The 25988-nt window shown below is 40.3% G+C and overlaps 1 protein-coding gene across 6 annotated transcripts in view; it reads left to right on the forward strand.

The window, feature by feature from the left end:
• EIF2AK4 (eukaryotic translation initiation factor 2 alpha kinase 4) overlaps nucleotides 1-25988 on the forward strand; it is a 108237-nt gene that overhangs the window by 23882 nt on the left and 58367 nt on the right. For 4 of the 6 annotated variants that reach the window (XR_014242518.1, XM_082384915.1, XM_082384916.1 and 1 more), the window contains 8 exons: nucleotides 877-1029; nucleotides 3645-3725; nucleotides 5555-5703; nucleotides 13511-13626; nucleotides 16755-16912; nucleotides 17803-18338; nucleotides 21767-21873; nucleotides 22483-22640. Coding sequence is in view for 5 of the 6 variants with exons in the window: in XM_082384915.1 (XP_082241041.1) it covers nucleotides 877-1029; nucleotides 3645-3725; nucleotides 5555-5703; nucleotides 13511-13626; nucleotides 16755-16912; nucleotides 17803-18338; nucleotides 21767-21873; nucleotides 22483-22640 (1458 nt within the window). In the remaining variant the exon portion in view is untranslated. Of the gene's footprint in view, nucleotides 1-876; nucleotides 1030-3644; nucleotides 3726-4496; nucleotides 4728-5554; nucleotides 5704-13510; nucleotides 13627-16754; nucleotides 16913-17802; nucleotides 18339-21766; nucleotides 21874-22482; nucleotides 22641-25988 lie in introns of those variants that run through there. The other 2 variants (XM_082384918.1, XM_082384919.1) reach the window with 2 other exon arrangements.

Raw genomic sequence — 25988 nt, forward strand, 5'->3', positions numbered from 1 at the left:
CAGTGAATTCTATTACCTTTTACCACCCTAAGTCCTTTTAGAAACAATAATTTTTAATCTGCTTCATTGTAATTGAGGAAAAAGAAATTTCAGAGTGGTGGTCCTCATCTGCAGAAGGAGCTCGGCACTCTTGACCTCTTTGGGGTTGGAATAGTTGGTCAGGGTGGGGTCCCAGAAACCTTTGTTCTGTTGATTTACCAGCCAAGCTATGGTTTATGATTTAGGGGTTGGAGAAAGTGGCTTCCTACATTCACATAGGATGTCTGAGAGGGGGGCCTTTTTCCTTCTGATACTGTAAATGCTTCCCTAAGTGGAAATGAAATGCTTTCTAAGTATTAATTAGCCTCCTACTGGCCCATTACTAGCAGGGAGAGAGTGAGGCCTTTAAGCGTTTGCCTCTGTACCCCAGTAGGATGTTTTCAGTATGCTGTATGGATAGATGAAAGCTCTCATGTTAGCAATGATTATTCTCTGCTCAACTGTCATTATGTAGGCAGGTTTTCTAGTTGGGAAGGTAGTCTTTACTTTTATGCAGTCTTAAATATTTTACCAGATTTATTTATACAGAAAAATATTTTATTGGATTTATTATATAGAAAATGCTAATAAATTGAATAGGATTGCAAAAGAAAAGTGAAGCTTTTTATTTATCTAGATAGTGATTTTTCTTGATAGCAACACAATGAGGTGAGTGCTATAAAAGCTTTTTCCTCCTGTGGTTGCATCCTAGACCTAATTTAGAACGTGTCACATTAAAATGAATATCACCATTGTGAGTGGGTCTCGGATGGCCTGCATGTTTTTCTGTAGTCTTACCTTGGGGCCCTGCTTCGCGTCACTTGACCATTTGTGGTTGATTTCCATCCATGTGTTTAGGTGATGATATTTGAACTGGCTTACCATGTGCAGTCATTTCTCTGCGAGCACAACAAGCCCCCTCCCAAGTCTTTTCATGAAGAAATGCTGGAAAGGCGGGCTCAGGAGGAGCAACGGAGGCAGTTAGAGGCCAAGCGGAAAGAGGAAGAGGAGGTGAGACCCTTGTCACCGCGGTGTCCAGCCTGGAGGACTGTGAGCTCCTATAGGTTTTCCTCCATCTCTACCTACTCACTTACTGGTATTTCTTTAAGTTTTGCTCAGCATTTGATCCAAGAACCATGGATTCATGTGAAAGGAGGCCCTAAGAGTAACCAAGAAATAAATACTATGAGTGATTCCCTCCCAACAAATATCAATGCTACCCCTAGAACCCTTAGTCCAGGTCTTTAAATAAAAGAAAAAGGAGGTCGGTTTAACCAAACTTCTGGTGCTCTTTCTGTGCTTGTAAAGCTGTGCAGGAGTTCAGAGGCTATTATCTTCTTCCCTCTGTGGGACAAGTATCTCATGCCCAAATGAGTAGCCAAAGCCAGAGACTAAAGGTTTTTTTGTTCACTAACCATTTGTACTTTTTCTTTATTTGCATATGGATGTATACTGCTGTGTTATTTTAAAAATCCTTTAATCAAAGTTAATACATGTATCTAAATTTCCTTCCTGATTTTTAAGTTTTTTTTTTCCTTCTATTTAGTCTTTTAATAAACTTATCTAGAACTTATTTTGGTTGGGTTGTGAAAATGAGGGTCTGAGTTTTTCTTTTTTTTTTTTTCCCCAGTCATTTTCCTAACACATTTATTAAGTAATCATTCATTCTTAAGTGATTTGTAATAATTCCTTTAAAGTGTATTTTACCTACTCATTTATACTAAGTTCTACTTGCGAATTATCTCTTTTGTTCAATTCATCTGTTTTTCTCTTGAGTCTCTACCGCACTCTGAGTTATTTGTATCTTTATAACATTTGACTGTCTTAAGTCAGGACCCCTGTCCCTTCATCCTTCATTCTTCTTTTTTTTTTTCCCCTCGGCTATTCTCGCAGATAAGTTATAGGATTGCTTTCTCAAAATCAAAACAAAACAAAGCCTGTGGGATTTTGAGTAAAATTGCACTAAACTTATGTATTCATTTAGGAAGAATTAACATTATGACAGTATTCAGACTTCCTATCCAGGAATGTTTTTCCATTTATTTTTATCTCTCAGTGAGGCTTTTTAGTTTTCTTCCCTTAGGTGTTACAATTACTTGTAGGGTTTTGTTTTTCCTGCTTTTCTTAGGTTCTTTTTTTTTTTTAAATAAATTTATTTATTTTATTATTTATTTATTTATTTATTTTGGCTGCATTGGGTCTTCTGTTGCTGCGCGTGGGCTTTCTCTAGTTGCGGTGAGCAGGGGCTACTCTTTGTTGCGGTGCGTGGGCTTCTCATTGCGGTGGCTTCTCTTGTTGCGGAGCATGGGCTCTAGGCACGTGGGCTTCAGTAGTTGTGGCACGCAGGCTCAGTAGTTGTAGCGCACGGGCTTAGTTGCTCCGCGGCATGTGGGATCTTCCCGGACCAGGACTCGAACCCGTGTCCCCTGCATTGGCAGGCAGATTCTTTACCACTGCGCCACCAAGGAAGCCCTTTTCTTAGGTTCTTATTCCTGGTTCTTTTTTCCTGCTTCATTATGTTCATCCTTTACTTATGTTAACACTGTCTTTGTGAGTTCCGTTCATGTTTTTCTCAATATTTATTTATTTGGCTGTGCCAGGTCTTAGTTGCGGCACGAGGGATTTTTTTTTTTTTTTTTTTTTTTTGGTTGCGGCACGCGGGATCTAGTTCCCTGACTAGGGATCGAACCTGGGCCCCCTGCATTGGGAGCACGGAGTCTTAACCACTGGACCACCAGGGAAATCCCGGCTCCATTCATTTTGTTACTGCTTATCTCCTATTTAATTGCGTAACCTAGTTACCATTTAGGGTTTAAAGTTCCTTATTGTTGTCATTGTTCTTAGGCAGACACATTTTTACTAGAAGATAAAGATATTTAACAGTCTTGTTTTGGTGTCCTACTATAACTACCTGTAAGTTTGGGGTATGCTTTTACATTTTATATTATTGCTGTAATAGTTTTTGGTGAGTTTCTCAATGGTTTTGACATTTATAACCTGGAATTTTAGGCAGCTCATAAAAAACACTATTTTTCTCTACCTAAATTCAGAATCATTTGCATAATAGCTACATGAGTCAAATGGATAGAGATCAAAATGCCACTTTTAATACTGAGAAAACTGATTGGGGAATGCACCTGAAGGTCTGTGGCTTGTGGGTGTGCACCCAACTCAGCCCACCTCCACCCGGCGGCCTGGCCGACAGTAGGCGCAAGTGCACGTTCTCTGCAGACAGGCAGGTATCAAAGAGGAGGGACTCAGTCAAGTGTGGGGAGAAGTGAGCGGCCCATGGTGTTGCTGCAGTTAAAGTCCCTCCACATTGGGAATCCCCTGGCGGTCCAGTGGTTAGGACTCCGTGCTTCCAAAAAAAGTCCCTCCACATAGAAATGGGGAGTAAGTGTCCCTCCCCACACAGTCTTAACACCCATTTAAGTGGGAAGCCTGTTGCATAAGAACTCTGATAAAACTGACGTAACTACAGTTTGTACTAAGGTTCTAGATATTCAGATCTCTTAGGAGATGAGAGCTTGAATTACTGAAATTCAAAAGATTTTTTGTGGTTTCAGAATTCGTATGTTGTATGGGTTTCAGAGATCAGCATTTGATGGCAGTATGATTTATTTCAGCAACGTGAAATCCTTCATGAGATTCAGAGAAGGAAAGAAGAGATAAAAGAAGAAAAAAAAAGGAAAGAAATGGCTAAGCAGGTACTCTAGCAATTCTGCCATACTCAGTTTACATTTTGCTAAACATAAAACCTTTTTATTTCCATTGATAATATTTGAATTATTGTATCTTTATAATATTTGAATATCTGAGAAGTCAGGACTCCTGTCCTTCATTCTTCATTATTCTTTTTCCTTCATTATTCTTTTTCCCCTCCTTTGTTAGTATCAGTAGTAAAGCTTAAAATGAAGCACTAAAAAGTTTTCCAAATATCATTCATTATATATTTTAGATTCTCCAAATAGGTAGCAAAATTTAGAGTTGTATGTTATCTGTAGATGACTTAGGCTTACGTAACTACAGTAGTTTATCAAAAGAGTTGAAGGAGAGAGGAGATTGAAGTTTTTTGGGGTTTTTTAAAAAATTAATTAATTAATTTTTTTGGCTGTGTTGGGTCTTCATTTCTGTGCGAGGGTTTTCTCTAGTTGCGGCAAGCGGGGGCCACTCTTCATCGCGATGCGCGGGCCTCTCACTACCGTGGCCTCTCGTTGCGGGGCACAGGCTCCAGACGCGCAGGCTCAGTAGTTGTGGCTCACGGGTCTAGTTGCTCCGCGGCATGTGGGCTCTTCCCAGACCAGGGCTCGAACCCGTGTCCCCTGCATTGGCAGGCAGATTCTCAACCACTGCACCACCAGGGAAGCCCCGAGATTGAAGTTTTGATAATCAACCCAGACTGGAATTATTAATACTTGGAAAATAAAACTATTTGTTCATACAGAAGAGTGAATGGAAACCACATGGATCTCCCTGAGATTTCATTCAGTGATGGAAAAGAAGGATTCAACAGAGCTGGTTTAAAAAGCAGGGGTGGAAAAGGATAAAGTCCTTTTGCCTATATTTTTCCTGAGTCCAACTCAATCAAAAACCAGCTACACATGTTTGGAGAAATCCAGAGACAATTTTGCTCATTCTCTTTTAGAGAAATATGGCATTAAACTTAAGGGAAGCAATGAGGTGCAGTGGGAGGAACCACTGATGTACAGGTAAGCAGCACCTGGCTGAAAGCTTTGGCTTTTTTACTGCCTGGCTCTGCGACCTTGACAGATGACACTCTCCGAGGCTCATTTTCCTCACCCCTTAAGACGGCACAGATAATGCCTTCCTTTCTGTCTTATGTAATTATTCCCACAGATAAATGTACTGCCCTTTGTGAATGTACAAAGCTGTATACAAATTTAAGGTGATATTACTGTTCCCACCAACTCTCCTATCTTACATCTGATCTGCCTTCCTGTCACTCACTCTGCTCTCCCCTTGTTTGTTTTTTACAGTGTTCAAAATAGTTTAATATTGGAGTCAAGATAGATAACAGAACAATACTAATTCTATCAATAGACAGAAGACATAATCCAAACATAGACCCCCTCCACCCCACGTATATGTAACTGATTTTTTGACTAAGGTACAAAGATAATTCTGGAGAAAGGATAGCCTTTTCAGCAAACGGTACTAGAACATTTTTTTTCTTTTCTATTATGGTTTATTACAGGATATTGAATCTGCTCTCTCTTTGAATGCCTTCTTCTGTTCATCTCTTGCTCTTCTCCCTGATTTTTCGTGTATATTCCACGATTCTAAGCATTTTCGTTTATAAAATTCACATTCTCTTGAAACTGTAACCCGGCCTTCAGTTCTTGAACCAGTACATATTTGGACATTAAACTTCTAAAAGTTGAGTTCAACGTTATTACACTTGAAAACATTCAGCTTAAATAAGATTTGCATTCTCTACATATTTATAATTATGTACCATGATTGTCTTCCACTTATGACTTATATCTAAAGTAGGTTTTACTTTTCTTTTTTTAAGGAACGTTTAGAAATAGCTAGTTTGTCAAACCAAGATCATACCTCTAGGAAAGACCCAGGAGGACACAGAACAGCTGCCATTCTACATGGAGGCTCTCCTGACTTTATAGGAAATGGTAAACATCGAACCAACTCCTCTGGAAGGTCTAGGTAAGTCCCTGCGGTTTCTGATCTGGAAGGATGAAAGATGTAGAAGAATTAAAACAACTTGTAGCGAAATTTGGTGGAATTGTCACATGATAGTTTTAATAACTTTTGCAGAGCCTGTATATCTTAGTATATTAGTTAGCAATATGAAATAAAAGTTTCATGTAACACTTTCCAAGTATCTTTCATGAAACCAGTTTTAGGGTTCATTCCCTTTTATAACAGTTACAACACTTTACAATCTTGCCTCCAGTGCAGTTTGATCTGACTTTTAATGATCTAATTATTCAATAAGTGATTTAAAAACTTTTCTCTGTCAGAATCATCATCCAGTCAGATTTCACACTGTGTGTGTTTTCAGTCTGTAACTCCCTAGGTCCCACCACAGATGTGGGGAATACTCCAAAACGGGCACGGGTGTGGGAGATCCTTTACATGAGGACAGGAGCCCCAGTTTGCTGTCAGGACTCCTCTCCCTGTTGCTACTGAGGACATTGGGCTTCCCTGTTACTGCAGGTGGGCTCCTGGGTTGATCCCTGTCACCAGAGATGATATGAAAGATACTATCTCTTCCTCTACATCCTTTTCCTCAAGTCTCTAAAGACATCCTCAAGTCTCTAAAGAATTGAGACTTCCCTGTCTATTTGCTGTGACCCTCTATGGACCAGAAAGGAATTTTAGTACAGAATCCATTTGTGAATAGGTGGGTGATTAAATAGTATAGGTATTATAATTCAGCTTCTTTATGTGTTTAAACTGTCTCTTGTGAGAATCTAAGCAGCACTTAAAACCAACATTTTCTTCTATAATAAGAAACATTTTAGGTACCAAACTAAAAGCTTATATAATCTTTTGGGTTATAGTTTGTTTATACGAAGGAATCATTTCAGTTCTTTCCCTAATTATCTACTTTTAAAAAAAAATCAGCTCAGAAATCATTTTGATATTAACATTTAACCACCTACTGTTAAGGTGAACTAAGTCTTTTCTTGAATGCAGTTTCTGGTAACAATTCCTTTTTAAGGTTATAACTCCTTGCACCAATTTAGATTGTTTTTGCAACTGGGCTTCCATTAGGCAACATAGTTTGAAGTTGTCAGAGTACTTCAGCAGGAAATAATTGACAGACTCCTACTGTGTTAGAAACAGTAGAAATAAATCAATGCCATGAATAAGGATGTATAAAAAACAATTTTTTGTTTAAACATTTCCATTTTTGCAGCTAACTGTAAACAGTGGGTCCAAGATTAGACTTGACTTTTGAGATCAGAGATTATTAGCAAGTTTATTCAAGGAAGGATGGGAACTTCTCTCCCTCCTTGACATAGGTAGAACTTTTCATGTAGTGCTTGTGGAGGGCCATTTGTATGTCTTGGATAGAATGTGACATTCCATGAGCATCCAAGAAGAAATCATTTTTATGTATTGTTTGCCAACATTGTTGCACAAACCTGCCTGAACTCTGGCACTATGTTGGCTACCGACTGGAAAAGAATAAATCTTTCTTAAAGTATAGTTTACATGCTTCTTCAGTTAAGAAATAAAAAGTCCTTGATATACTGAAGTACCTCATAGCATACTCTTGATTCTTTTTCTTCCTTGCTATTCACTAGTCTTTGAGTTGGAAAGCCAAAGGAAAGAAGCAGAGTGTTCCATTTTATTCTTTCAGTTAGTAGATACATTTGATAGAGTTAGTAGAGATGGCCTTGTCATCACTATTGTCAGCAGGCATTATTCGAATTGGCTGTGACTAAAAACAATACAATCTAGAACCAGATACTTAATGAGCACTTACTAAAGGTCAGACACCTTTCTGAGTCCTGGGGATTCAATAAACAAGATCAAGAAGGACTCTGGTTTCATGGAGCTTATATTCTAGTTGGAGGAGACCGTCCACAAGCAAGCAAGAAAATGTCAGATGGTGACTAGCGCTCTGCAGAGAATTTAAATAGGCTGTCTTGAAGAAAGACCGGATGGCTACTTTAGATTGGGTGTTTGGAGGAAGGAGTCCAAGGATTGGATCCTGAGTGACAGAAGGACAGTGGCTTTCGACGGGGGTGGGGCACGGATACTGGATCTGGATGATGGAATGGAGCCAGCTGCTTGGGTAAAGAACAGCCGGTGCAGAAGGCCCGAAGCCAGCCTGGCCTTGTCCTGCCCAGAGCTCATCAAACAGGGCAGCGTGGCTGCAATGAGCGGGCATGGAGAGAGTGATTCAAGGCGGCGGCAGGGGTGTGTCACGGAGGGCTTTGTTGGTCGGGTCAGGAGTTTAGGTGTAATGAGCAGCCATTCGGGGTTTTAAAGAGGAATAAGATAGCATCTGATCCACACTAAGTGAAGTTCTTCCTGGCTGCCAGTGGAGAGTGGAGAACAGGAGAGCAACAGTAGAGGAATGGTTTGCACGTCACGCTTCGTACTACTCTCCCCCTCCCTCAGCCTCTGCACGGCAGCTACGCTCATCTTGCAGTCCTTCGCGCACGCCAAGCTCCTTCCCATCTCGGGGCCTCTGCCAGTCACTCTGCCTGCGACGCTCTCCCTGGGGCACTTTGCATGGCCGGCTTCTTATCTTTCAGTTCTCCGCTCACCAGTGACTTCAGACGCCTTCCCTGAGCACCCCCCAACCCCGCTCCCCTGCTTAGTCACTTGTTCCCCAGTTCCCTGTTTTAAGTTTCTCCACAGCAGTTACTGCTAACTGAACTTCATATTCACTTGTTTGCTTTTTTATTGTCTTTCTCCTTTCATGACAATGTCAAGTTCATGCGAGCAAGGACCTCATCTGTGTTTCCCTCAGGGCCTGGAACAGTGCCTGGGAGAGACAGAGTAGGTGCTCAGTAAACATCTGATGAAAGGAGGGAGGGAGTCAGGAAGGATGATAGAAAGGGACAGACTGTCTTTTTGGCACTTGTAGGGTCTGCAGCCTCTTCAGCCAGGGTGGCTCAGCTTTTCTTTTTATGTGGGCGTATCAAAAATCAGTAAGGCTTTATTTAATGAAAGGTTTCCACTGCGTAAAACAAGAGAAAGAGAACAGAAAACCACTCACTGTTCTAGTGGAAAGAGCTTAAAGGCCTGATACTCAAGGGCCTGGCCCCTTGGCCCAACTTTTCACGGATGTGTTTTTGTCTTTGTTGAACAACTTTATTTTCTGTGTCCTTAAGGTTGTCTTTTTTCCCCTTTGAAGGATTTACCTTTTATCTTTTTTTCAAATTGAGGTAAAATTCAAATAATATAAAACTAACCATTTTAAAGTGTCAGTTTAAACTAACCATTCAGTGTCAAGCTGTCTTTTGTAAAGTGCAGACATAGTTCTCTCCTGCCTTCTTCCCAGGGATGTTGTATCTCATAAATGGGCACTTTGAACTTTTTAGGAGAAGCAAAAAAAGAAAAAAAAATTCTATAAAGTAGTTCATGGTAGAGAATGATTTTCACAGTTTCAGACTTGCCTTCCGTGCAGGTTACTAAAGTGTAGCCCAGAATCTAGGATACATCACCCATTTTCACCAGGAAACAGCATCAGGTTGTCTTGTAGTTTGTTTTCCTGATTTTGACACCATGTGTGGTAACTGCTGGCTATTCCTCCTTACAGAGAAGAGATAATTAAGGGTATAAGTGTTACCCAGCTGGGTTCTTGGACTCTTTAATCAATAGAAATTGATAAGAGGCCAGATGAGAAATTCAGGCAAGGCTTTACTGGGACTCGTGCTGTAGCACATGGGAGCGAAAACAAATAACAGATGCCCTTGCTCTCTCTCTGAGGTGGGGGGTGGGCAAGCTGGTGCCTTAAATGGGGTGAGGGTAGAGACAGACCCTGGGTCGGGCCGGAGGGGTGGCTTGGGTGGTCGGCCCCATCCCCTTGGTGGTGCTGTGTGCAAGGTGCATGCTCAGTACCCTGCTTTGCTCCCGACACCTCAGAAGTGGCAGTTGGGTTTTTGGTCTTTTTGTATCTTGTTCATAATTTGCCCCAATGGGGCATGCACGCAGCTATTTTTAGTCCATTACAGTTTCTTTGTATTCTGTTGCTCTAGGAGACGTTTGTCCAGGTGAAAGCACTGCAGCAAAGGGTCCCAGGTCCCAGCCTGTCTCCTAAGTATAAGACATGGGCTGGGGAACCGCTGAAGTATTAAGGATGTGGGTAGGGGAAGAGGGAATCCTTGATACATCTCTCCACACTTGTGAGCTTCCATTGTTCACAGTCTCTCCAGTTGGCTCCATGGAGGCATAGACTGGTTCACTTCAAATTAAGCAATGTCAGCAATTCTTACTAACTTTATGTCCACAGAGCTGCCTGGAGTTTCAAATTGGGGGACCAAGAGCTAGAGTTTTCTGTGGCATCTTGGTGAGTTAGGCGGGACGATGAGACTACCCTAGCCCCCTGTGTCTCATATGAGATCTTCCTTTTTCCGTCCCATCCCAACCATCTACACCATTGACCATGTTGGCAGAGCAGTCTTTTGGGTAGGAGTCTGATTCTCAAGTCCCTAGTAGACAAATTGCCGCCTCTTTTCTTGCTACTTGGCTTTTTAAAAAATCCTATTTTCCTCTTATTTGAGGTATCAAGGTTCTAGATGCCTAATTTAGTCTTCTAAAATTGAACCGTGTCTAATTATCTGTTCTTTATAAAACCCAGTTAATGTTTATTTGGCAATTTTGTTTAAAACACCCTTTATCCTGTGTACTGCCACAGCTACTGGGAAAGACTGATAACATGGGTGATATTTCTAATGATATTGCAAACCCCCATGAGCATTCCATAATCTAGAATTAATCATTGGCAATGACGGGACTTCCCTGGTAGTCCAGTGGTAAAGAATCCACCTTCCAATGCAGGGGATGCGGGTTCCATCCCTGGTTAGGGAACTAAGATCCCACATGCTGCGGGGCAACTGAGCCCACACACCGCAACTACTGAGCCCGCACACCTCAACTAGAGAGCCCACGTGCCGCAAACTACAGAGCCCACGTGCCCTGGAGCCTTCGTGCCACAACTAGAGAGAAGCCCGTGTGCCGCAACAAAAGACGCTGTGTGCCGCAACTAAGACCCGACACAGCCAAAAATAAATAATAAATCTTAAAAAAAAAAAATCATTGGCAATGACACCAGTGTTAATTGCTTCTAAATACCATTTGCTTGCATTGGGATGGCTATTTCTGCTGGAGTTTAGGAGCTGTTTTACTTATTAATGGATTAGGTTCCAGAAGGTTGTTCCGAACCCAATTCTGATGAGTCCAAAGTAGACAGTATGAGCCTCCAATATGTACACATTTTTGGGTGAAAACAGGAAACGCCAGTGACATTGGATTTCTTCTTTGTTCCTTCTCTTCAAACTCTCTGTGATTTACTTTTTATCCTTCAGAATTGTTCCTGCTGTCAATCTGTCCCATGTGGCATGTACCACATTTGTCCTTTTCTTGACGCTTTCACTTTTAAAATGATCTCTGGGTTTTTTTTCAATCCTAATGATACATCTTTTCTTACTAGAACTCTTAACGTTCTCATTGGGTTTGTACTTAACAGTCATGATGGGGTGATTAATATTCTAAAACGCCTTAAAATCAAGCATTTACACACTGTAAACTAAAAAACATAGAGGAGTTAGACTAAAATGACTATTAGCACCATCTGTTGGAGAGGTCAAAGCTCATGTAGAGGTGCTTCTGCATCATTTATTATATGTTAATGAGTCTAGCACATCATTTTAAACCCTCACTCTTATCCTTTTCTCTATAAATTTCAGTATGCCCAGGGTTGCACAAATAACTTGAGAAGTCGAAATTTAAACAGAGCTACAGTGTATTAGTCATACCCTGGTGTTTGGAATTTGTGGACACGCATGTGGTATGAGAGACTCAAGTCATAACAGGTCTTATCAGCATTGTGGGCGGGTGCTGGGGGGGAAGGTATATAGGATTGAAGGTGATGAGACCAGTTAATAATGTGGTATTTCTTGTATCCAGGAGAAATTTGGTGATGTCCTGAACAGGGTAGGGGAATTGGAGAAGAGAGACTGATACTTGGGGATCAGTTAGATGCAGGAGATCTAGGAGCTCAGGGAGATGTGCACATTTTTGACTAGTGAGACAGAATGGATGACTATGCCACCAACCACAATTAAAAAAGAACCAAGGGGAAAAATCAGATCGAAAGTGGGTAGGAGGGAGGTGGCAGTTTTACTGACTTCGCAGTGCCATGAAGAATAAATAGAAGGGGCAGACATGGAGACAGCAAGTGTAGAAGTTTGAAAATGAAAAACAAGGCGGGGCTTGGGATTGAGGGAGAGGAGAATGGACATGGGAAAGATATATAGGTTGAGGGAAGGAGCCAATATAGAGGAGTAGGTTGAACATACAGGAGAGAGGGACTAACTGATGGAGCAGGACCCCAGAGGAGACTGTAGGGATGGAACTGAGGACAGGGCAGCTGTCCTTCCTCACAGTCTGGGAAAAAGAAAAAATGGGGCAGATGCCAAGTAACTTTCTAGATGGACCCACAGAAAGTGTGGGCTTCACTGCTCATTTCTTCGTGTTCTCAGTGAAAAGTGGAGGTCAATATCATGCTCAGAGTGAGAGGGCTGCTTCCTAGAGATCAAAGTATTTCTTCCAAGTGTCGAATCCTGACCATCAAGAGCTCTCTCCCTTGCCTCATCCCTGCAAAGCTCTCCTGATTTACTCGTTATATTTGCATTATAATCTAGCTTCCCAGCTATTGCTTCCCACTCAGAAAAAAAAGTAGAAAAAGGGAAAGAGAAGAAGAGGGGTTGGGCTTTGAGTATTTTGAAGAAGTTGTGAAGGGGAATAGCAGAGACCAGAAAGAGAATGAATGAGCATTCAATAGTGGGGGGTCAGGAATTTGTAGTGCTCCAAGCTGCCATTTTGCAGCTTTCTCCAGATGTGTGTGTGCACGAGATGTGGGGTCAATACGGAATAGAGCTAAATCACTGCTGTAGAACTTCTGTGATGATGGAAATGTTCTCGATCAATGCTGCCCAATATGGTAGCCACTAGCCACTTGGGGCTGAGTACAAACATACCTCAGAGATGTTGTGGGAACAGACCACAATAAAGTATCACAATAAATAAAGCAAGTCACATGAATTTTTGGTTTCCCAGTGCATATAAAAGTCATGTTTACACTATGTTGTGGTCTGTTAAATGTGCAATTGCATTATATTTTTTAAAAACAATGTACATACCTTAATTTAAAAATACTTTATTGCTAAAAAATGCTAAACAGCATCTGAGCCTTCAGTGAGTCGTAGTAGTAACTGATCACAGATCACCAAAGCAAATATAATAATAATGAAAAAGTTTGAAATATTGCAAGAATTACCACAATGTGACACAGAGACATGAAGTAAGCAAATGCTGTTGGAAAAATGGATCTGATAGACTTGCTTAATGCAAGGTTGCCGCAAACCTTCAATCTAAAAAAAAAAAAGCCACAGAATCTTTGAAGTTCAATAAAGCCAAGTACAATAAAATGAGGTATCCCTGTACTTAAGCGTGCCTATTGCAGTTGAAGAACTGAATTTTTCATTTAATTGAGTTTGAATTGAATTTAAGTAGCCACATGTGGCTAGTGGCTACCATACTGGGTAGCACAGGTGTAGAGCAGGGGTTTGTAGAGTTCGTGTGGGGAAGACTCAATGGCGAGTGGGGGGGCTGGACAGCTTTCCCATTAGCACCTTCAGCTCAGTTCCCAGCAGAGACAGATGTTGGACAGTGAGTGGGCTAGCAAGCAGGAAAAAATGGAGGGGCAAGAATTTCCTGTGTTAATCTTAAAGAAAAAAAATCGTTGTCCAAATTTATTTTTAAGGCGAGAACGTCAGTATTCTGTGTGTAGTAGTGAAGATTCTCCTGGCTCTTGTGAAATCCTGTATTTCTCTATGGGTAGTCCTGATCAGCTCATGGTGCACAAAGGGAAATGTATTGGTGAGTAAACTAGCTAAACTCATTTAAATTATTCTAATGACGAAAGTTAATCATGAAGGAATGGGGTAGAATAGATGCCGCGTCGTCTAGACCAGCGCAGTCCAAGGAAGACTCTTTAAGCTGATAGTCATTCTAGCTTCTGTTCCTGATGATTAATGAGAAGGAGAAGTCACTCAGGTTTCCCCTTCTGTAAAATGGAAATAAAAACCCAGGCTCTTGGCAATATTGTTAGCAGAAAGGTAATTTAAAATTTGCCGTCGTTAGAATTAGCCAAGCTTTTCAAAACCAAAATGGTTGAAATATTATGAATCAGTAGAATTTTGCATCTTGTGCATCTGTTGCTGATAAAATATGTGTAACAAAATGAGTTCTAATGCCTATGATCTTTAATGGTCAAGTCTCATTTTCTTAATTTGCTGTCCACCTGCTTAGCGTTTTCCTGCTTGGCATACTGTACCAGACCAGGAAAACCACTTTATTTTCTATGTGTTTTATTTAGCAGTTTAGCCATCTTATTTAGCAGGTGGCTATTTGGAGTGAATCTCATTCAGCAATTTGCTATTTGAATTGTTTATATTAAAATCAAGTTTTCAGTATCTACTTCCTTTGCCCTAAATGTACATGATCTTTTATCAGTCATACAGATACAGCCACTAATTGGTGTAGGGATCACTTGCATATGGTGAATTTGACAATTAAGTTCAATTTTCAATCCCATGAGTATTCTTACCAGAGCTAACAGGTAGCTAAATTACCTATATCAAGTTTGCTTTCTTTTGTTATCTTTTCCCTTCCTCTTTGAGGAGGTATAAATAAACAGGGGAGTTGCCGGGGAGAGGGCAGCAGGTGGAGGGAGAAGAAATGAAGCATCTGAAGAGTCTGTGATCTGAACACTCAACCTTGGCTGACTGAGGCAGCCTGGACCATGCAGGATTCTGCACATACGCAGAGCCTTCCCTGTTCAGACACAGCAACTGTTTGGGCAGGTTTAAGGCCTTGACAGAGATGCTTGGCTTTGGTCCTGAGACTGTCCTTGACTCTGAGGCATTTCCGACTCATGAATTGGCAACATAAAACTCACTACTTTTAATAATCTGGGGAAATCAGGAAGGCAAATTAATCCAACTGCTTATTATCTTGCCTTTGTCTCCTAGTCTCACTGGTACTCATTAGACAGATTCACATTACTTAATACCCTCATTAGGAGACACATTTGCAGCCTGAACTTTTTTTTAATAAAACCACCAAGTAAATTATTTATTTTGTTTTCTCATGACAGGTCTAGTTTTTAAAATATGTCCTAATTTTCTAAGAAATGTTTTTGTAAAAGATCAATGAATTAACATTTGCTTTAAAGCTGTTGGAACTAGAGGGAATCAAGAACTTCCCTAGATATTTTTCCTTATATATTAAAGCATTATAGAGGCTTCTGTATAAATGATCATTGGTAGCACATAGTAGAGTATCAGTCTGAGCTCTTTTGGTAACATTTTCCTTCAGCCTCACTGCAGTGTGTTCTTTTGTCCCTTTTATTATCCCCATCACACAAAAGTGACAAAAGGAGGGTGGCAATGATAGAACTGTAATACAAAATAAAAACCCAAACAGCAATTATGAAATACCCACTTAGTCCCAGTTGGGGAGATAAATATTGCAAGACATTGTGCCATATAATTCACGAATTTAATTAGGCTTTATGTAAATCACATCACATTCCGTCCCATAAACGTTTACTATCATGTGTCTCCAGCTTGTGCTGCATAGATCCAACATTCCACAGGTTGCTCCCTTTGATTGACACATTTTCAAACATTAGGGGTTTTTTTTTTTCCCCTTGGCTAAGAATGTCAGGAGTTATGACTAGCGTAACAGATCATTTTAAATAAAATCTCTTAAATGGTCAGCATTTCCGTGAAGTAAAACTTCCTCTCTAGGTGAGTTAGTTCAGCCACATTTCTCCGAAGTATTTTTGCCAAGACCACTTTGTCTTATGGATACAGGTTACTTCACTTTTCATTACGAAGATAATGTAGCATCATGGAGAACTATCAATATTATTTGTATAGTAAGAGAAAAAGAATACGAGAAAAAGAAAAGAATATCAGTGGTTCTCAATTGGGGCAATTTTGTTCCCTAGGGGATATTAGGTGACATCTAGAGATATTTTTGATGATTAAGACTAGGGTAAGGGGTGCTACTGGCATCTTGTGGATAGAGGCCAGGGATACTGCTGAACATCTTACAGTATACAAGACAACCCCCTTCAACAAAGGATTATCTGGTCCCAAATGTCAATAGTGTCAAGGGTGAGAAACCCTGTTATATATGCTACGATTTGGTAAATTAGGAAAAAAAAACGGGTAGAGGGAGCTAGAAGAGAAATGAAACAAAATGGTGATATTGTGAGTGATATTTTTCTCTACTTCCAATTTTTTGGTGATCTTCTATTATAGTCTTTAATAAAAATTTAGATTTTTGTAAGAAAAATTTTGGTGTTACAAAAATTTAGCTCTCCCAGGTATAGGTCGAAACCATATGCCTATCACTAAATGAATGTGTCTCTCTCACGTGCTTCAAATTTAAACTGTCACGACTGGTTCCTTCCCTTGAAGCCATTGGCCAGTTTGTATTTACTGAGCATATTCACATTTTGTGTTTAGAAAATCATTGATGTATTCAGATTTCCAAGTTACTAAAACTTGTTCTCACTGTGTACACTAATCTGCATTGAGGGAGTGTTCCTAGTTCCAAACTCCTTCTATTACATTAGTTGGTATTTAGCTGTGTGAGGGTTACTCTACCACACCAGTAGGCACGGTCATCAGAGGTGGACTGGTTATGAAAGTAACAGTGTGAATAACGGCTAGTAGAAGAAAACATTAGTCCGATACTAAAATCTCACTGTCGAATCTTGTCCCTTTGTAAAATTTAGTATTTTAGAGCTCAGAGTATATTGTTAAATACCAAAAATTGGTTACAAAAGAGCATTATTACATGAAATCACATTTTTCATAGTTAGTACATGGTATCCATTGTTGAATGAATGACTGTCTACTCCCTCTTTTTTTTTTTTATGCCCACAGAAAATGTACCAGTGAGATTTAATTATATTTTCTTTCAATGTGCAGGCAGTGATGAGCAGCTTGGAAAATTAGTTTACAATGCTTTGGAAACAGCCACTGGCAGCTTTGTCTTGTTGTATGAGTGGGTTCTTCAATGGCAGAAAAAAATGGGTCCATTCCTTACCAGTCAAGAAAAAGAGAAGATTGATAAGTGCAAAAAGCAGGTAGGCATCCAAGATGGCTCACTGAGCAAAAGGACTAATCTCGAGCTTAAGGCGACGACAAAACAAAATAGCTCGGCATTTGATTGGCCACCAAAGATGACCCAAAATGCTATGAGATCTGTTTAACCAGAGGGGATGGTGGAAGACCATAAGTTTTCTCAGCCCCTGCTGCCTCTTTCAGAACTTTCACAACACGGTCAAAACTTTTGCAGCTGCTTCTCAACCTCCTTTCTCAGCCCTTATTATTCCATTAATAGCTGTCTCTCCAACTGGGATTAAAGAGTACTTCATAACTGTGCTATTTGCAATCATTTGCATTTTCTCAGTTTTTTGAAATAACTGCTTCACAACTGAATTTTCAGGGACTGGAGAATTTTATAGTTCTTTATAATACTGAACTTAAGGAGAACATTTAATATTGCATATTGCAGTGTTACATAATAAACAAAGGTTATAAAACAGTAGGTAAAGCATTGTGTTTGGAAATGTATGTGTATTTATGACAAAAAAAAAAAACCTGGAAGTAAAGACACTGCAATCTTAACAGTTGTCTTTGGGTAGTGGCCATAAAGATAAATTGTGGGGTTTTTCTTTTGTATTAGTACTTATTAAAATTTTGACAGTGAATCTTTGTAATCAGGAAAACTTATTTTTAAACTAATGTTTCTTTTTTCTGGTGGCCCTATCGCAAAAGAAGTTGCTTTTGAGACTTGTCCATCTTTATGAACTTGTAGGTTGACCATGTGGTTTAGGAGAGGACTCAGTTCAGGGCATATTCCTTCTCCTCTCCTTTGAAAGTACATCTTCTATTAAATATTTCACTTTTAAAGTGAAACACTAGTTAATGCCTACCAACCCAGTTGTCATCTTACTGGTTTTTTCCATACCAGATTCAAGGGGCAGAAACGGAATTCAACTCACTGGTAAAACTGAGCCATCCGAACATAGTACGCTACTTTGCAATGAATCTCAAAGAGCAAGACGATTCCATTGTGGTGGACATTTTAGTGGAGCACACTAATGGGGTCTCCCTCTTGGCCCACCTAAGCCACTCGGGCCCCATCCCTGGGCATCAGCTCCGCAGGTACGCGACTCAGCTCTTGTCAGGCCTTGATTATTTGCACAGCAATTCCGTGGTGCACAAGGTTCTGAGTGCATCGAATGTCTTAGTGGACGCAGAGGGCACCATCAAGATTACGGACTACAGCATTTCTAAGCGCCTAGCAGACATTTGCAAGGAGGACGTGTTTGAGCAAACCCGGGTTCGTTTTAGTGACAGTGCCCTACCTTATAAAACGGGGAAGAAAGGGGATGTTTGGCGTCTTGGCCTTCTGCTGCTCTCCCTCAGCCAAGGACAAGAGTGTGAAGAGTACCCCGTGACCATCCCTAGTGACTTACCAGCTGACTTTCAAGATTTTCTAAAGAAGTGAGTATCATTGAGATTTCTCTCTAATTGCACTTTACTCCTATACTTTTGTTTGTGCTTGAATGTGCTAAACATCTAAGTCATGTGTATAAGCTGAAGAGTGAAGAACAGGATTAAAGTTAATTCTTTGTTCTCCCAATCCTTTCCCACCCACATATGTTCTGTTTTCTCACTTATATTTATCATTCCCATAACTCCTACATTCTTCTAAATTCACCTGGGCTCTTAATAATAGATTTTCAAACTACTTTTTGGAGACTGCCTGTTATACCCTAGGAAGTCAGTAGGGATTGCTAGGAGGAGAAATGCCCCAGGTATTCCAAATGGAATACCCCTCTGTCCACCTTTGCTGCTGGTTCCTAAGGGGTCAAAGACAAGGCCTCCCATTTAGAAAACAGCTTAAGGGGCATTAATGTGAGCAATAGGGAGCGGCTATAAATGAAGATGAAGCTTCGCTTGCTCGCTGTCTGTTCACCTACTGCTGTGCGGCCCAGTTCCTAACAGGCCACGGACGGGTACCGGGGCTTGGGGACCCCTGGCTTGTGGGATCTTAGTTCCCCAACCAGGGATTGAACCTGGGCCCTCAGCAGTAGAAGTGTGGAGTCCTAACCAACGGACTGCCAGGGAATTCCCTGATTTCATTCTTCAAAATGTCACCTTTAGCTTTCTGCCCTTCCTCATTGGTCAAGAATAACTTAGTAAAGGTTAGCAATAGCATTATGTATTTTCACAAACAACACTGCAAACTTTAAGTAGAACCTATCTTTTCACATTTAACAGTAAAAGGAAGGACTCAGTATGTAAAACTTTCCTAGTTTTCCTCTTAGAGAATAGCTCTGTGCTGTCAGGTTTTTTTTTTAATTTATTTATTTTATTATTTTATTTTTGGCTGCGTTGGGTCTTTGTTGCTGCGCACGGGCTTTTCTCTGGTTGCGGCGAGTGGGGGCTACTCTTCATTGCGGTGCGCAGGCTTCTCATTGTGGTGGCTTCTCTTGTTGTGGCGCACATGCTCTAGAGCGCAGGCTCAGTAGTTGTGCCACATGGGCTTAGTTGCTCCACGGCATGTGGGACCTTCCTGGACCAGGGCTTGAACCTGTGTCCCCTGCATTGGCAGGCGGATTCTTAACCACTGTGCCAGCAGGGAAGCCCGCTCTGTCAGTTTTGAACTTGAGATCAGCACTATTTTTTATTCTGTTAATAATATGGTTGCCTTTAGATTGATTCGTATATTTCTCTCTTCATAGAGTGGTTTGATAGACTGTGCTTGGTTTAGAAGCAGCTGTACAGTATTGTTTTACTACCTTTGCTGTCCAGCCCCAGTTAACAAAGGAAAAAAAAATCATTCCCAGACAAGTATAGCAGCATTTCATTTGTAGTTATATTTTTACTTATTGGTGAACATATTTTGGAGAAAGGTTTGTTTCACATCAGTCTCTGTGATGGAAAAGAGCCCAGACTCGGAGCCAGACAGCTGGGTTCATATCCCACCTTTATCCCTTCTGGCGAGTGACTTAAACTCCCTACCCTGAGTTTCCTCCTCTGAAAAATGGGGATAACAGCAAAGTTGTCTCTTGTTATGTTAATGAGGTGGCTTTTGGAAAGTACCTAAGGGTGGGGCTGGTTGCCAAGAGAACCAACCACATGATTTAGGGGTTTGGAACTGTCAGTCCCACCCCCAGCCTCTGTGGAGAGGGGAGGGGCTGGAGATTGAATGATCACCAGTGGCCAGTGAGTTAATCAATCATGCCTTTGTAGTGAAGCCTCCATTAAAAGCCAAAAAGGCATAGCACAGGGAGATCAGCTCGGTGGTTTGTGACCACCTAGAGGGGTGTGATAGGGAGGGTGGGAGGGAGACGCAAGAGGGAGGAGATATGGGGATATATGTATATGTATAGCTGATTCACTTTGTTATAAAGCAGAAACTAACACACCATTGTAAAGCAATTATACTCCAATAAAGATGTTAAAATAAATAAATAAATAAAAATTAATTTTCAATTTAGGGGAAAATACAGTTTCTTATACAAATGCTTTTATTGCAGTCTTGCTCTCTCCAAGTATGAAATTAGGAGCTTTACTTTTTAGTGCTGTGACATGAAAAAATTAAATGTTACCCTTTATGACAGTTGCTGTCACCAATTTATAGGTGTAGATTTAAGTCCATAATTCACAGTGATGGTTGATTGTTTTAAATACCTTTTTATAATTAGGGTCAGGTGCTACTTGGGTCATTGTTATGAAAGCCAACCAGCTTATTAGATTAGTTAGAACAGTGATTCTCAGACTTTCTTGTGTATCGAAACCACCTGGAGAGCTTGTTAAAGCACAGATTACTGCAAAAACCCCCAGAGTTGCTGATTTACTAGGACTGGGGTGGAGAATTTGTATTTCTAACAAATTCTCAGGTGATAACTGATGCTGCTGGTCCACGACCCCACTTTGAAAAACACTGGGTTAAAGGTATGGCTTGTTTTCATTCATTAAACAAATTGTTTGTTAGAAGATTAAACAGAACAGTTAGTAGGCTCAAGGAATGATAATTAAAAGAAACTAGGTGATAAAATGTGGGGCTTTTTAAAGGTTGTTCTTAATTGTTACCAAGGTACTTCAAACTGTGATGAACAGGCTTCATCTAAAGTTTATCATATTGGGCCCCAGCCCTGCATCAGCTATCTGATTCGCTTTTCCTTTGGGAACTTTTATTTATGACTGTTCCCCAGAAACGCTTAGCTTAGCATGGCAATTCATTAAGCTGTTAGTGGGAGTGAAAATTCATGACCTACTTGTGCTATCTTATCCTAGACTTTTAAAAATATTGTTCCATGAGCATGAGTCTGCTTGCCTCTAGAGACTGTACTTTTTTTTTTTTAATAAATTTATTTTATTTATTTTTGGCTGTGTTGTTGTGTCTTCGTTGCTGCACGTGGGCTTTCTCTAGTTGCAGTGAACAGGGGGGCTACTCTTCGTTGTGGTGTGCAGGCTTCTTATTGCGATGGCTTCTTTTGTTGCAGAGCACAGGGTCTAGGCGCACAGGCTTCAGTAACTGTGGCTCGCGGGCTCTAGAGCACAGGCTCAGTAGTTGCGGCACACGGGCTTAGTTACTCCTAGGCATGTGGGATCTTCCCAGACCAGGGCTCGAACACGTGTCCCCTGCATTGGCAGGCGGATTCTTAACCACTGCGCCACCAGGGAAGCCCTGTACTTTTTTTTTTTTAATTCCCCCACTTATATGCAGCCTGGTGCTCAGCATGTAAATCCTGCAAGAATGTTTATTAAATTAAATTCACTTATGAGCACATTTTGGCCCATAGTAACATGAATTCTCTAATGTGTATTTTTAAAAAATAAACCCATAGTTAAAAGCCTTGGATTAATTAGTTTAGCATTTATTTCGTGCGTCACTGAGATTCTTTTTTCCTCTCACTGAGGTGTGTCTGCTTAGATGACAAGGAAAGATGGAGTCCTCAGCAGTTGTTAAAACACAACTTTATAAATCCTCAGCCAAAAATACCTTTACTGGAGCAAAGTCCCGAAGGTGAGTCTGTTACCGCTCTTTTCTGATAGCCTATTTAACATAAATTATTTTGAAGGTATACGTAAACCTAAGACTGGAAAGGACTGCATGCATCATTTACTTTATCTGTTTTATGCTGAGCTATACATAAATCCATTCATTCAGTGTGTCCTGTCTACGTGGAGGTGTTTTGCCATCCTGGTTTTTCCCGCCTCTTCTGATGGAGTGTCTGGTGGTGGAGCCTCTTAGTGTGGGGTAACCCTTCTCATCGTGTCACCCTTATTACTGCCTTGGAACTAGATTTCCCTGCTGTTACTCAAGTAGCAGATGCAGGAGCCTCAACAGAGACTGGGATGATCAAGAGACCTGGGTTTGGCTTCTGGCTCTGTCGTTCGGTCATTTCTTTACTCTCAGTTACCCCTACCTGTAAACTTGGGCTAACTGTATATTTCTACCTACTTTAAGGAGGACAAGGTGAGGAAAGAATTAAAGGGTCTGCCAGGTAAGAGGTACTTTTTAAAACTCCTTGGTTGGGGCCCCTTCCTCCCGTGCTTGCATTGTCGTTGGATGTTGCAGCTCTTCCTCTGTTTTTAAAGCCTCAGTCGCCTCTTACCTTTTGTTTTATCTCAGATTCTGGAGGACAAGATTACGTGGAGACTGTTATTCCTAGCAACCAGCTACCCAGTGCTGCGTTCTTCAGTGAGACACAGAGACAGTTCTCCCGCTACTTCATTGAGTTTGAAGAATTACAGCTTCTCGGCAAAGGAGCTTTTGGAGCTGTCATCAAGGTGCGATACAGAGTTGTCCCCAGTCCCTTTTAAAGCTCTTTCCCTGTTCCGTTTCTGCATACTTAAGGACTTCTATTTTGAGAGTAGGGAGGGAAGTGAATATGACCATTTGAAACAATAATCATCTTCCCCTTCGTGGAGTTAAAGGCTTTATTTAAAGTTACACTAGACACATTAAGAACACATCATTCCTCTTCCTTTGCTTGATGTAGTGCGTTAACGTGAAAACCACATGATTATAACTGCACTTCAAGTTGAGTCAAGACCTCTGCATGAAGAACGTTTTTGTGTGCTTTGGTTTAGAAAGAAAATTGTTCTCTTTTTCTCCCATTTGCTTTTAGAGTTGCTGTAGCTAAGAGGGTTACAGGGTTAGAATTGAGATGGAATTCAAATGGGAAATGGCCCCAGATGGTCTTGATGGCTTTTATTTTGCAGCTATTACTGAGATGGAAAACTAGTGATGCGTTATTTTGTTGTTGTTGTTGTTTGTTTCTTTGTAAGGATTTTGTTTTTAAACTTTTTTAACATCTTTATTGGAGTATAACTGCTTTACAATGGTGTGTTAGTTTCTGCTTTATAACAGAGTGAATCAGTTACACATATACATATGTTTCCATATCTCTTCCCTCTTGCATCTCCCTCCCTCCCACCCTCCCTATCCCACCCCTCTAGGTGGTCACAAAGCACTGAGCTGATCTCCCTGTGCTATGCGGCTGCTTCCCACTAGCTATCTATTTTACATTTGGTAGTGTATATATGTCCATGCCACTCTCTCACTTTGTCCCATCTTACCCTTCCCCCTCCCCGTATCCTCAAGTCCGTTCTCTAGTAGGTCTGAGTCTTTATTCCCGTCTTGCCCCTAGGTTCTTTATGACCATTTTTTTTTTTGTTTTTTAGATTCCATGTATATGTGTTAGCATACGGTATTTGTTTTTATCTTTCTGACTTACTTTGCTCTGTATGACAGACTCTAGGTCCATCCACCTCACTACAAATAACTCAATTTCATTTCTTTTTATGGCTGAGTAATATTCCATTTATATATGTGCCACATCTTTATCCATTCATCTGTTGATGGACACTTAGGTTGCTTCCATGTCCTGCCTATTGTAAATAGAGCTGCAGTGAACATTGTGGTACATGACTCTTTTTGAATTATAGTTTTCTCAGGGTATATGCCCAGTAGTGGGATTGCTGGGTCGTATGGTAGTTCTATTTTTAGTTTTTTAAGGAACCTCCATACTGTTCTCCGTAGTGGCTGTATCAATTTACATTCCCACCAACAGTGCAAGAGGGTTCCCTTTTCTCCACACCCTCTCCAGCATTTATTGTTTGTAGATTTTTTGATGATGGCCATTCTGACTGGTGTGAGATGATATCTCATTGTAGTTTTGATTTGCATTTCTCTAATGATTAAGGATGTTGAGCATTCTTTCATGTGTTTGTTGGCAATCTGTATATCTTCTTTGGAGAAATGTCTATTTAGGTCTTCTGCCCATTTTTGGATTGGGTTGTTTGTTTTTTTGACATTGAGCTGCATGAGCTGCTTGTAAATTTTGGAGATTAATCCTTTGTCAGTTGCTTCATTTGCAAATATTTTCTCCCATTCTGAGGGTTGTCTTTTGGTCTTGTTTATGGTTTCCTTTGTTGTGCAAAAGCTTTGAAGTTTCATTAGGTCCCATTTGTTTATTTTTGTTTTTATTTCCATTTCTCTAGGAGATGGGTCAAAAAGGATCTTGCTGTGATTTATGTCATAGAGTGTTCTGCCTATGTTTTCCTCTAAGAGTTTGATAGTGTCTGGCCTTACATTTAGGTCTTTAATCCATTTGGAGTTTATTTTTGTGTACGGTGTTAAGGAGTGTTCTAATTTCATTCTTTTACATGTAGCTGTCCATTTTTCCCAGCACCACTTATTGAAGAGGCTGTCTTTTCTCCACTGTATATTCTTGCCTCCTTTATCAAAGGTAAGGTGACCATATGTGTGTGGGTTTATCTCTGAGCTTTCTATCCTGTTCCATTGATCTATATTTCTGTTTTTGTGCCAGTACCATACTGTCTTGATTACTATAGCTTTTTAGTAGAGCCTGAAGTCCAGCAGCCTGATTCCTCCAGCTCCGTTTTTCTTTCTCAAGATTGCTTTGGCTATTCGGGGTCTTTTGTGTTTCCATACAAATTGTGAAATTTTTTGTTCTAGTTCTGTGAAAAATGCCATTGGTGCTTTGATAGGGATTGCACTGAATCTGTAGACTGCTTTGGGTAGTAGAGTCATTTTCACAATGTTGATTCTTCCAATCCAAGAACATGGTATATCTCTCCATCTTTTTGTATCATCTTTAATTTCTTTCATCAGTGTCTTATAGTTTTCTGCATACAGGTCCTTTGTCTCCCTAGGTAGGTTTATTCCTAGGTATTTTATTCTTTTTGTTGCAATGGTAAATGAGAGTGTTTTCTTAATTTCACTTTCAGATTTTTCATCATTAGTGTATAGGAATGCAAGAGATTTCTGTGCATTAATTTTGTATCCTGCTACTTTACCAAATTCATTGATTAGCTCTAGTCGTTTTCTGGTAGCATCTTTAGGATTCTCTATGTATGGTATCATGTCATCTTCTTTTCTGTTTTGGATTCTTTTTATTTCTTTTTCTTCTCTGATCGCTGTGCCTAAAACTTCAAAAACTATGTTGAATAACAGTGGTGAGAGTGGGCAACCTTGTCTTGTTCCCGATCTTAGTGGAAATGGTTTCACTTTTTCACCATTGAGAATGATGTTGGCTGTGGGTTTGTCATATATGGCCTTTATTATGTTGAGGTAAGTTCCCTCTATGCTTACTTTCTGGAGGATTTTTATCCTAAATGGGTGTTGAATTTTGTCAAAAGCTTTCTCTGCATCTGTTGAGATGATCATATGGTTTTTATCCTTCAATTTGTTAATACGTTGTATCACATTGAATTATTTGCGTATACTAAAGAATCCTTACATTCCTGGGATAAACCCCACTTGACCATGGTGTATGATCCTTTTAATGTGCTGTTGGATTCTGTTTGCTAGTATTTTGTTGAGGATTTTTGCATCTATGTTCATCAGTGATGTTGGCCTGTAGTTTTCTTTCTTTGTGACATCTTTGTCTGTTTCTGGTATCAGGGTGATGGTGGCCTTGTAGAATGAGTTGGGGAGTGTTCCTTCCTCTGCAATATTTTGGAAGAGTTTGAGAAGGATAGGTGTTAGCTCTTCTCTAAATGTTTGATAGAATTCTCCTGTGAAGCCATCTGGTCCTGGGCTTTTGTTTGTTGGAAGATTTTGAATCACAGTTTCAATTTCAGTGCTTGTGATTGGTCTGTTCATATTTT

Source organism: Balaenoptera borealis (genome assembly GCF_965194805.1).
Source record: "Balaenoptera borealis genome assembly, chromosome: 3".
In the NCBI taxonomy this organism is placed as follows: Eukaryota; Metazoa; Chordata; class Mammalia; order Artiodactyla; family Balaenopteridae; genus Balaenoptera; species Balaenoptera borealis.